The sequence below is a fragment of the Mastigoproctus giganteus genome, chromosome 13 (assembly GCF_048544385.1).
Source record: "Mastigoproctus giganteus isolate SK-2022 chromosome 13, ASM4854438v1, whole genome shotgun sequence".
Classification (NCBI taxonomy): domain Eukaryota; kingdom Metazoa; phylum Arthropoda; class Arachnida; order Uropygi; family Thelyphonidae; genus Mastigoproctus; species Mastigoproctus giganteus.
In genome coordinates, this window is record NC_143587.1 from 61498043 (window position 1) to 61510681 (window position 12639).

Below are 12639 nucleotides of genomic sequence, written 5' to 3' on the forward strand. Positions count from 1 at the left end.
CTCTGTTCGTTCGAAATACCTGTCCAGCTGAGCCTTAAACTTATTTAGGCTATCAACTTCCACGACAAGGGATGGAAGTCTGTTCCACCTACCAACCACCCGCTGGCTAAAGGCAAGAATCCCATCAGCACTGAGCATGCTCAAACCATTCAAGGCTTTGTACACCTCTATCAGATCACCTCGCTGGTGCCTAGTCTCCAGACACTGTAATTTGCAAAATTTAAGCCTTTCGGCATAAGAGACAACCTTTGTTGCATTCACTAATCTTTTTTGCCCTTCTCTGTACTCGTTCCAACAGCTCTACATCCTTCTTAAAATGAGGCCTCCAGGCCTGTATACAGTACTCTAGGTGTGGCCTGACCATTGCCTTATACAAGGGAATAATCAGCTCCTTATCCCTGCTAGAAAAATTCCTATATATTATTGACAATACACCATGAGCTACTCTTGCAGCCCATCTGCACTGCTCAGACAACTTCATATCTGCCTGCACAACCACCCCCAGGTCCCTTTCATTCTCTACCACTGTCAGTGTAGTACCACAGAGTTGATACGTTGCTCTGGGGTTGCTGTTTCCCATATGTAGTACTTTACATTTGTCAATGTTAAACTTCATTTGCCACCTCTCAGCCCATCTGCTCATCCTTTCCAGATCCTGTTGCAGTAGCATAGTGTCAGTAGTGTCCTTGACAACCCTGCCAACCTTCATATCGTCTGCAAACCTGGACACTAAGCTTGATATACCATCATCAATATCATTTATAAATACAGAAAACAATAATGGACCCAATACTGAACCCTGAGGGACTCCACTAATAACATTAGTCCACAATGAGCAGTGTCCATTGATTACCACTCTGTCTTCTCCCCCTCAACCACCCCTTTATCCATAGCAGCAATTTGCCTCCAATGCCACACTGCTCCAATTTGTGCAGCAGTCTTCCATGTGCAACAGTATCAAAAGCCTTTCTAAGATCCAAGTACATAATATCAAAGTTATTCCCTGCATCCAGTTCTTTTGTGACTGCATCATAGTATCCAATCAAATTGGTCATCAGGCAAGACTTCTCCTTAACAAAGCCATGCTGTGTCAGAGCTATAACTGAAGTCTTGTCTAGATGATCCTGCAGTGCTTCTTTAACCAGTCCCTCCATTAATTTTCCGGGAACAGAAGTTAAACTCACAGGTCTATAATTACTTGTGTCGCCCTTTGATCCTCCTTTGTGAATTGGGGTCACATTTGCACATCTCCAGTCCATGGGTACCTCGCCTGAGTCCAAGGAAGCTCTCATAATTATGGCTAAGGGTTTGCTTACTTCCTTTGCTGCCTCCTTTAATATAACTGGATAGATCCCATCCACCCCAGGTGCCTTTTTTGTGTTTATCTTCAACAATTTCTCCTCCACTTTACTCTCAGTTATTACAAGATTCTCTAGCTTACTGCTAGAGTTGAATACACCTCTGGCATTCCCCTCGCTGAATAACTCCTCATGTGTGAATGTCGATGCAAAATATTCATTTAGTTTGTTAGCTACCTGAGCAGGATCATCAACAGTTGACCCATCGATATCAAGTGGACCAATCTGATTCATCGCCTTCCTTCTAGAGTTAACATAAGTAAAGAACTCTTTGCTGTTTTTCTTCGCATCCCTTGCCAAGGATTTCTTGTAATCTGCCTTCGCCTGCCTAACATCAACTTGTATCTATCATAGGCTTCTGTATCACATGTTAATTTGTATGTATCCCATGCCCTTTTCTTCTCTGCCACATGCCTCATTAGTTCATGTGACATCCATTTAGGCCTAAACCTTGAACAATATTTCTTAGTTGGTATGTAAAGCCCAGTAGCTTCCAAGATAAGTTCTTTGAATGCTTCCCATTCTGAATTTGCTGTTGGTAACATCATCAGTTGGTCCCACTGTATAGAATTTAAATACTGTCTCAGTCCATTGTAGTCGCCTTTACGAAAGCAATACCCCTTCCTTTTACCCCTAATGGTAGTTACCTCTTTGAGTAAATCCCACTTCAGAACACTGTGATCACTGCCACCTAGTGGTTCATTTATCTGCAGATTCTTAATGCATGAAGAATCACTACTGATAATCAAATCAAGAGTATTACTCAATCTAGTTGCCTCCCGAACATGCTGATGTAGAAAACAATCATCCAATAAATCCACAAAAGCCTTGCTAGTGTGTGAGTGACCAGCCCCCAAATTCCAGTCAATATCTGGGAAATTAAAATCCCCTATTATAAGACTCTCTGATTTACTGGCCCACTCTATTTCTCTGTACAGTTTCTTATTATACTCATCAGAGTCATTAGGCCTATAGCACACTCCTACTCTCAATTTTGATCTCCCAATGCTTATGTCACACCAAACTGACTCGACACTGCACTGTCCAGCGATGTCGACTGGCTTCACTTCCTTGGATTTTATGTGTTTCTTAACTGATAAAATAACCCCTCCTCCCTTCCTATCCTGTCTATCCTTTCTGTAGACATTGTACTCCCCAAATTCCAGTTCTGCATTCCTTATATCTGTGTGACAACCCGTCTCTGAAATCCCAACAATATCTGCCTTTGATGTTTTGAGCAATACCTCAAATTCATCAAATTTATTTACTAAACTCCTAGCATTGGTGTACACGCAAGTATACATGCACCTGCTCTTCCTCTTAGCCACCCTAACACAACCCATGTGTTTACTTGTACCCCCATGATTCCCAGCAGTCTCTGAAATATCCTGCATATTATTTTCCAGGCTGCTGCTCATTCCAATAGAAGCAGTGCAAGAATCACTTTCTCCTCTGCCAGTGGCCACTGTTAATCTATTAGTCCTTGTGTCCCCCCAATCTAGCAGTTTTCCGACCCACCTAACACTGCCTCGATAGCATCAGCAAACATTCTTGCACCCTTTCTATTTAAGTGTATCCCATCCCTGTAGAAGCAGTCTCTCCTGTTAACAAGTACAGACCAGGCTGAAAAAAATTCTACCCCGTGAGCCCTGCACAATTTTTCCAGGGCCGAATCGATCGACAGGGCTCTCATCATATACTCCCTCCTATCGTGTCTGGGCAGAATTGCAGATACTTTCAAATTCAACCCTAATTCACGGCTTTTTTTCAACAGTGACCTGTACTTGTTAAGTAATTCCGCCGGTCTCCTACTGTTAATATCATTAGTGCCAACGTGTACAACTATATCACCTTTTGTGCCCTTAAAAGATGATATCCGCTCTACAACGTCATCAACCTTTGCCCCTGGCAGACATACCCTGGTCCTGTTCCACCTATCCTTTTTACAAAGCATGTTTCCCGTTTCCCTGACAATAGAGTCACCAACAACTACTAGTTCCTTTGGGACCAGCGCAATTCTGCCTGCGCATTCTATTGGGGGTTGCCGCTGTGTTGCGCGATGACCAAGTGCAAGCTCTGGCATTGGTGTTGGCAGCTGAGAGCTTGATAGGCCCCTCACTTGTAATCCTTCGAGGGCACCCACCCTGTCCTTCAAGCTCTCATATAGGCCCATAACAACGCTGAGTTGTCGCCTGATTTCCTTACACTCCTTGCATCGCACACATACAAAGACATCCTCCATGACAGTATCATGTCCCATACCTGACTGCTCCGCAAACATCAAGCAAATAGTGCATCTTAAAAGGCTGTGATTCAGAGGGCAACTGCCCTCCTCAGTTCTCCCCTGAGCCACAGCATTCCCATTAGCTTGAGCCTTTTGCTTTGCTGCTCTGGTTTGAGTCATGATTTCGATTTACTTTCAATAAAATTTCAATTTCAGTACAAAAAAAATGTTATAACGCTATATTTATGTTTCAGTAACGAGTGTTATCTACGAAATATTTATGTTTTAGTAACGAGTGTTATCTACGAAATCCCTTTATATAACTTCCGTATCAAGTTATGTATTAATTATTTATTTTTACTAATTATTTATGTTACGTAACCTAAGTGGTTATATATATAGTTAAAAGTACAATTTAATTGCCAATGATGTTCAGACAAGATTAATAGATTTTACTAATTAATTTTCGCGTAACAATGGCAGCTATTTACGAACAGTAAACACGTGGATTTGATACCCTTTCCGATACTAAGTAATACCTACGAAATCTATCTAAGTTACTTTAAACTTAAGTACCGTAAATAGGAATATAAAGCTACTCTAGAAAATAAGTTAATATGTCAATTTAAACTAATAAAGCAGAAAATAAATCAGAAAATAACTTCTCTGTTCCAAGAGCGGCAGAAAGGCACGTCTGCACAGGCAACTCTCGTCCCCTGCCATAGAGTTCATGATATTATACAAGCAGTAATCATGGTATATCCTATGAGATGTGGGTGAACCAACCACCCAAGAGAAGGATCTTATAATGAATGTAAAAGTGAAACCAGTATGGTTTCACACGAGGAATGCAATGGAATTTCATCACTGATACATGGATAAATTGTATCTTAGGTATGAGATCAATTTCCTTGTCGTTCTTTCTAATCAAAGTTAATATAAACGTTGTGTGAAACAGCAATAAACTATGAATTAATTGGTTTTGATAATATTTTTGCCTTTAAAGACATGACAGAAGAGGTAACGTTCCTCTACCTGATAATTTTCGGCTGACATTATTGTTCAAGTTTAAGGTGCATTCAGTCAGTCCACAGAATGTTTAAAAGCCAATACCTGTACAGTCCACCTCCACTCATCAGGAACCAAAGAGAAAAATCTAAATTATTATTATTAGCCATATGGTGCAAGGAAGCTTGAGGCTTATGCTGCACCAGCCAAAAAAAAATTGAGTTACCCTGTGTGTGTGTGTGTGTGTGTGTGTGTGTGTGTGTGTGTGTGTGTGTGTGTGTGTGTGAGAGAAGTAGAAGGAAATCACCAAGAAAGAGAAGAATGATGATATCCAGCTGAGGACCCTTGGTGTGCCAAGCCCATACTCAGCAGATGTGAGCCCTTAGGGTTAAATGGTCACAACAGAATCACCCAGTCAACTGAAAGATCATGTGCAATTCACACTAGTGCTAAGTTCACCTTGCAGACAAATGACCAGAGAAAGGGTTAATTGTGTGACAACCACTCTTATACTAATAGAAAAATGCATTCCCATTCACTGCAACAGCAGTCTCTTCAAGAATGCCTTCAGAAACTGTTGTTTGCCTCCCTCTGCCATTGTATACAGAGAAGCTGTTCATCTCACATTTCTGTATCATGTACCATAACCCATTTTGTGACAGGGACTCACATCTCAATCTTTTCTAATGAGCACTCAAAAATCAAGCACAAGATACATAACATATACAACACAGTACATTAATAAGCTTACTGAAACTATAGCACTAAATAAAATTAGTATGTCTTTGTATTTACACTTATATAGGCTTTTATCACATTCAATCTGTAATTTACCACTGTAACTAGAACTTATGCAGGGTGTCTGAAAAGGTCGTGGCTGAGCATGAAGGGTTTATTTGAGGAATCTGGCAATATGTTACTTTTGAATGTAGCTCAATACATTTTTGCCACAAATGCTGAATGCATTTATTCCTACTGTGAAGAAAGTTTTCTCTTAGGCCTACAGGAATGCATTCACTGTAGCAGTGATGTCAATGTCAGTAGGAAAATGGACGTCAAGACAGGTATTTTTTTCAAATTAGGAAATAGGTGAAAGTTCGATGGTGCTAGATTTGGTGAATATGGGGGATGGTCCGAAATTTCAAAGCCATGGCAATGATGAGCAGGCACATTGTCCTGGTGGAACAAGGCTCCTTTGTTGAGTTTTCCTTGGTGTTTATCATTGATATTTTCATGCAAACACCTCACAAGGTCTGTGTATTATACTCTCCCATGACTGTCTGGCCTTTCTGAAAGTAATCTACCAGCAACACTTAAAAAACCAACGGCATCACCTCACCAGCAGAAGGAATAGACTTGGATTTCTTTGGAAGGGAAGAGCTGTGTTTCCACTGTTTGGACTGCTCCTTTTTCTCTGGCTGAAAGTGATGGATTCATGTCTCACCCGTGGTCAAAAATCTCGCAAGAAATTTGCTGGATCTGCTTTAAAACGATGCAAATGTTCACGTGACTTTGCAACTTTTGTGTGTTTTTGATTTGCTGTCAACTACTTTTGGACTCGCCATGCCGACACCTTTTTCATAGCGAGAACTGTTATGTGGTACATATTCAGATGAGATCCTCAAGATGCTGGCAATGTATCGAACTGTCACTTGACAATTACCCATTACCGCATCATGCACACTGTCAACAACTTCTGGAGTGATGAACGTTGCAGGTCTTCTATAGCATGGGTCATCTTCCGGGCTCTCCCTCCCTCATCTAAATTCTATTGCCCACTTCTTAACCCTGGAATAGGAAGGGGCATCCTCCCTCAATGTTAATAACCATATCATCATGAATTGCCTTTGATGTTAGTCCCTTTTTTACCAAATATTGGATGGCTGCACGGTGACTGCTTTTGTCCATCTTCCCCCATTCACACAACTTTGTTGACTTCAAGACCAATAATTAAAGACAGATATTGTTAAAACTACATGAAACTTGGTGGATTACTATTTGAAGTGTTATACATAAGTACCGAAATTTAACTGCACCACTAACCTTTCACACTCCGACTACAAAACTTTTCAAATGCCCCTCGTATCTTAGAATAATGCAAAAGTAACGTAACAATTTTAGCAAAGGTAGACAAACACTACTTAATCATACACATCAATAAAATGTGAAATGCTTAGTGATCATTTTAATACTTACCTGCTCGTTCAGCCTTCATAGAATCCCACACATTACAATTGAAGTCATCATAGCCAGCCAGTAGAAGACGACCGCTTTTAGAGAAGGCCACGGAGGTAATGCCACAAATAATATTATCATGTGAATACATGGCAAGCTCTTGATCTGCTCGGATATCAAACAATCTACAAGTTGCATCATCAGAGCCAGTTGCAAAAGCATAGCCATTGGGGAAGAACTAGAAGGGGGAGAAGTTAAATTTTAATAAAGAGACACAAGCATTTTCATTTAATTCTTGATAATAAAAAGACTGAAGAACATTATTACGAACACAGGAATGAGTATTTTAAACAAGGTACGCTACATGTGTTCAAATGATTTAATTTCAAAATTCATTAGATACATTTACAAACATTTTAGAGTAATTATCTGTTCCTCTTCAGTGGTTCAATGATAGATAGAAATTTAATAGAAATGGCCAATTTCTTGTGTGCTAAAGTCCATAAACAAAGAGAAAGAGAGAGAGAGAGAGAGAGAGAGAGAGAGAGAGAGAGAGAGAGAGAGATATGGCCTTATTAAATACAATTTTTTTATTGCAAAAATTTGAAAATTTAATGCTTCTTTTCTTCAATGAAATAAAACACTGCATAGCCTCTTCATCAGGTACGCCTACTCTTTTCATGAAATGAAATGCTTCTTCAGTATCAGCATCACCTGTTTGTACAATGTGATAAAGCATGTGGCTGTATGTGCACAATTCAATGCAATAATGAATAAGACTAAAGATTTAAGCAACTTTGATTGTGGCATTGTAGTCGGTACAGCATGAGTACCTCAGAAATGAGTAACTCAGAAACTGCAACTTGGCTGGGATTTCCACATCACATATGGCTGCGCCTTAAGTGTATTTAGATTGGTCCAATATCTAAATAACATCCATCCAACAGCAGTCCTGTTTTCACAAACAGCTTGTTGATGCAAGAGGATAATACAGGCTGACAAAGTCAAATAAACTAGCATAAGAGCATTGACCAATGAGTTATTTCAGAGCGAACAATTTGCCATACTACCTTGTTATGGATGGTGTTCTTGCAGCCAAGAACTGAATCGGGTTCTGCTACTATCAGAAAAACATAAGGATCAGTCATTGTGGGTTCAGTAACACCAACAATAGAGAATTGGAAAAATATCATGAATCCTGGTTCCCGATGTTTCATGCTGATGGGAGGAATACAATATTAGGAAAAAAGCACGAGTCCCTATCCCCATTTTTCCAGGTGTCAACAATGCAGACTGGTGATGGTGGTGTAATGGTGTGGAGAGTGTTTTCATGGTACACACTAGGCTGCCACAGATCTGGAAACACATTTGGCTGCCACAGATCTGGAAACTGTTTCTAACCAGTGCATCCCTCCTTGGCTGTAGTGTATCCATCTGGATATGAGTTCTTCCAACAGGATAATACACACTGCAAGGCCAGAATTATACAGAACTGTTTGTTTGTTATTTGGTTTTTAGGAGCATTAGCAACTAAGGCCATATTCCTCCAGGAATATGTGGTAGTCATTCCCTGACCTTTCCGCATCCTCCGTATTTGGTGGTGACAGGATCGAACCCCGGTCTAATCAAGAAGCGTGTGTTACGCACTGCTGCTCCTTCCCACCTGGCTCCAGAGGTGCTAATTATACAGAACTGATACCAGGAACATAACAGTGAATTCAGCCTACTTTGGTGGTTCCCAATTTGCTAGATCTCAGTCCGACCAAGCATATGTGTGATGAGGTGGAACAAACTGTTTGGGGCAGAGATGGATGTGCAACCATCTAACCTGCAACAACTGTGGGAAGCAAATAAGTCATCTCTGTAGTATACTTTTGAAAGACAGGCTGTTTCTGAGCCCTATTGACTATTTGTTAAGTGTACCTAACAAAGTGGCCACTTGGTGTATATTAGGTACTAATATTGGTCACTTCCATTTTCAAGTTTATATTACCATTAAGCATGCAAAATTTCAAAATTATACATTTGCACATATTTCTGCTTATATAATAAATAAATAAAAAAAAAAAAAAAGCAAAAAAAGCAGCAATGACTTTTGAACTGATAACATTTTGTTTCTGCACACATCTTTCATACTGCCAGTTGATTCCTCCTATCAAGTGCGTGGCAACAAACAATATCCAGATTTCTACTGGTTCAATTTTAGGAAGGCTCAACAAATCATTCTAAAAGAGACATAAATTTCATGAATATCCATCCATTAGGAGTCAGGTTACTACACGCAGATGGACAGACAAAGAAATAAAAATAATAACTGCCAGATTTCTATTGGTCACATTTTAATCAAATTTGGGAAGGCTTGATAAATCTTTCTAAAAGAGCCAAATATACAATTTTATAACAATCCATCTAATAAAAATGGAATTATTACATGCAGACAGATGGACTAGATGAAGGCAATAAATAGGTGAGCGTCAGTGTTTCTTTTTTGGGGCAGCGGACTTTCTAGTGCTCTTTAGGTCTAGCCCTAAAATGCACTAAAAAAGCGGCCCCCCTCCCAAACATTACTCCTTTTTTGGGAGCTTTTTTCCCCTATTTTGATTTTTATTTATTTTTTTTTTACAGTGTTCAATGATTTATATGCAAGTTGAAAACCCGTGCACTTAATGTGCTATGCTTACTTTTTTTGGCACCTTTGACATTTCTTTTCTTTTTTTTTTTTTTGTATACTATTAAACAAAATCTACATAAACAAGAATGAAAATTTTAAAAAAAGATTTATTAATCTAAATACACCTTAAGTACAGTAGAGTGGCAGTTATCCGGAATAACTCATGTCAGACCTCTTCCGGATAGCCAAATTTTCTGGATAATTGAACGTAAGGTAACGTTAAATAAATTTAACCTTACCTTACGATTAAATTAAATAATTAAGATTAATTAAATAAAAAAAATTATAAACCAATCTCAGAAAACAGAAACATCCATCTGGGCACTTTTATGATTTTTATACAAAACAGGAAAATTAGAAACATTTTTAAATGCTCTTGGTTTTTCCAACTTACCAATAACGAGCATGGACAATTGTGCACCCCAATAGCATTTGCACTCATAGGAACTGTAACTTGCTCTTTTCTCATCTTAAAACCTGGTGCAGCCATTTCTCTTTTAGTGACCAGGGTTTTCTCAGGAATGCTTTCCATAATAAGCCCATCTCATCAACATTGTAAACGTTTTTTTCTTGTAATTTGTTATAACCGATGCAAAATTACTTTTAAAGGACACTGCTGCCAATCGGCAGTGGTGTCCTTTAAAAGTGTCTGCAGAAAGTTTCTCACCTTGAATATCTAGTTTGCATATACTGTCTCAGTTTAAAGTTTTTCAACCAACCTGTGCTTGCCTTAAAATCTTCATTACTTCTTGAATTTTCGATTAAAATCCAATGCTTTTTCACCCAACATTGGGCCAGACACTTGTTCACCTAAACTTTGTGCTTCTGAAGAAACCACAAATAAAGTGCACACTCTAAAGCGGCATTTTCAGGTTTCAACAGTCTTTTACCTGCTAGATCCTCCTTCACTATTCATAATTGACAAAAATTCTGTTATACCACTGGAATTTTTCTTGATGTCGTAAATTGTTGAAGTCTTCACATTCAACTCTTTGGAGAGAATTCCTAATTTTTTTTCACCTTTTCTAATTCTATTAATAATTTTGGTTTTTTGTTGCAATGTTAAAACTACACATTTTCTTTTCGTTCACATTTTAATGTAAAAAATTGAGAAAAACAATAAATCACACAGTTTTGGGCCGATATTATTCTTACCAAATCTGGAGCTAAACTAATCTGAAATTCACTCATGGTTTCTGAGAAAACCCAGTAGTCTCCGTGTTATTTTTATAAAGCACATTTCTGGAGGTCACAACCATAAAACAATAAAAACAATTTGCAGTTTTCAGTTCAGCGAGCTTTTTGTTTGTACAATCTGATATAAACAGGTAGTAAACTCTATTTTTCACTCATTAGAATCAAAATTCAATTTGAAAACGTGATCACTATAACTGACACTTACTGTACTATCATAAAAAAAAAAAAAAAAAGGGAAGAAAGATCAGCCTTTCAAATTATTCTGGATAACCAACATTCTATTGTATTATAAACATGATAAATGCAATATTAACATAATAATAATGCTGTCAATTAATGAAATTTATTGATGCCATGGCAATGTTAATATTAAACTTCAAATACGAAGTTTAATATCTTTTTAAATTGTACGGCATCACCAGAACAGGTTAGTCTGGTGTACATTTAAAAATTTGAGACACTGCCTGAACAGTGTCCCACAGCCAGCAGCTCTTTCAAAGCTGATGGCTTTTCATCAGCTGGTGAGCAGCCTGTAATACTGAACCTATCTGAATTGTGAAATACGACATTTAGTATTATCAAAAATTATAATGCAATTGTCACAAATATCCAATAAAACTGAATAATTATAAAATAAAGTAGGGAGAGCTCAGATATATTGCAGAGCATAAAAATCTTCCCACAAATAATTTTAAAAAAGTAAATAAATAATTTAGGATAATTTTATACTTACAGTGACTGCATTAATGTCTGATTCATGGCCTGGGAATGTCTGTTTGCACATGCCATCTCTTATGTCCCAAAGCTGGAAAATAAATATAAAAATTAGTTTCCAATCTAAATTAGAATATAATTCAGTGTAATCCCGGTACATGCAATATGGCCCAACACAAAGCCCAAAAGATGGAAGCAAGTATCTCAGTGTGAAAGTACTTGATCGGAGTTAGGCCATTTTGCAAAATAAGCATTACAGGTGACCCCCGCTTAACGCTGATAATTCGTTCCCGAAAAACAGAGCGCTAAGTGAATCAGCGCTAAGCGAGCGCCGTATTCCCGTAATGTAACATATGTATTTGTGAGTCACGGTCTATGCCATAGGATATTTCTTAATCAATAATAAATGGTAGTGAAAAAAGACGCACAAATATCAGTCAAAATATTTAATATTAAAAATCTATACATAAAAAATATTCTCCATTACATACATATATAATTATGTGGTAAGTAACTACATTACATATCAAAATTAAACTTAAAATGCTATTAAAATCATGAATATATTAATCTGATGGCCCTGGGCTGTCGAGTTTTCGTAACCCTGGTTGATTTTGGGTTGTACTTTGGCCGTTTTCATAATAAACCAAAAGGGGTTTTACTTTAAAATTCCTGCAGCATTACCACAATAAAGTCAACTGATCCTTCGCCGCTTTGAAGTATGGCATTTTTTTTTTTTTTTAAAGATGAGCTTTCTTCAAATCAATCATATAGGCTAATCGCTTTTTCTTTAATAATATTTAACTAAATGGAATCGTCCATTGGATATTATCTTCAATAAAATTATTTAGAAGTCTCTCCATTTCAATTATAACAGCCAGCCTAGTGGCTTGCAGTGGAACAGCTGTCTTTCCTGCTGTTAAAATTAATTCATTATTTTTTATTATTGTTCTTACAGTTGAACCTGCCGGTCTTAAATTATTGCACACATCCACTTGTTGTTGAACGGAATTGATTTGCTTCAAAACGTATAATTTAATTTTCAAATCCAGATGTCGCTTTTTAATTCTTATCTGCCATTAAACTTCGAAAATGTAACTGCGTTGGTTGCATTAATTATGATTCAATGTTCGAGTAAACTGTCCATTACAGACAATGTCTAACACTGTACCAAGTGATGACTAGACTTCGGATAAATGCATTTAACGCAAATATAACAAGCAATACACTTGATCATTTTTTAAAATGTTGATCTTGGAACTACGTACCAAGTCACCATAATGCAATTAAAT

The 12639-nt window shown here is 37.8% G+C and overlaps 1 protein-coding gene across 4 annotated transcripts in view; it reads right to left on the minus strand.

Moving 5' to 3' along the window:
• The window catches only part of LOC150076111 (guanine nucleotide-binding protein G(I)/G(S)/G(T) subunit beta-1), a 217042-nt gene that overhangs the window by 5296 nt on the left and 199107 nt on the right, over positions 1 to 12639 (minus strand). For all 4 annotated transcript variants that reach the window (XM_090387674.1, XM_090387671.1, XM_090387672.1 and 1 more), the window contains exons 7-8: positions 11367 to 11438; positions 6787 to 7003 (exon numbers count right to left, since the gene is read on the minus strand). In XM_090387674.1, the coding sequence (XP_090243800.1) occupies positions 6787 to 7003; positions 11367 to 11438 (289 nt within the window). The remainder of the gene's footprint in view (positions 1 to 6786; positions 7004 to 11366; positions 11439 to 12639) is intronic.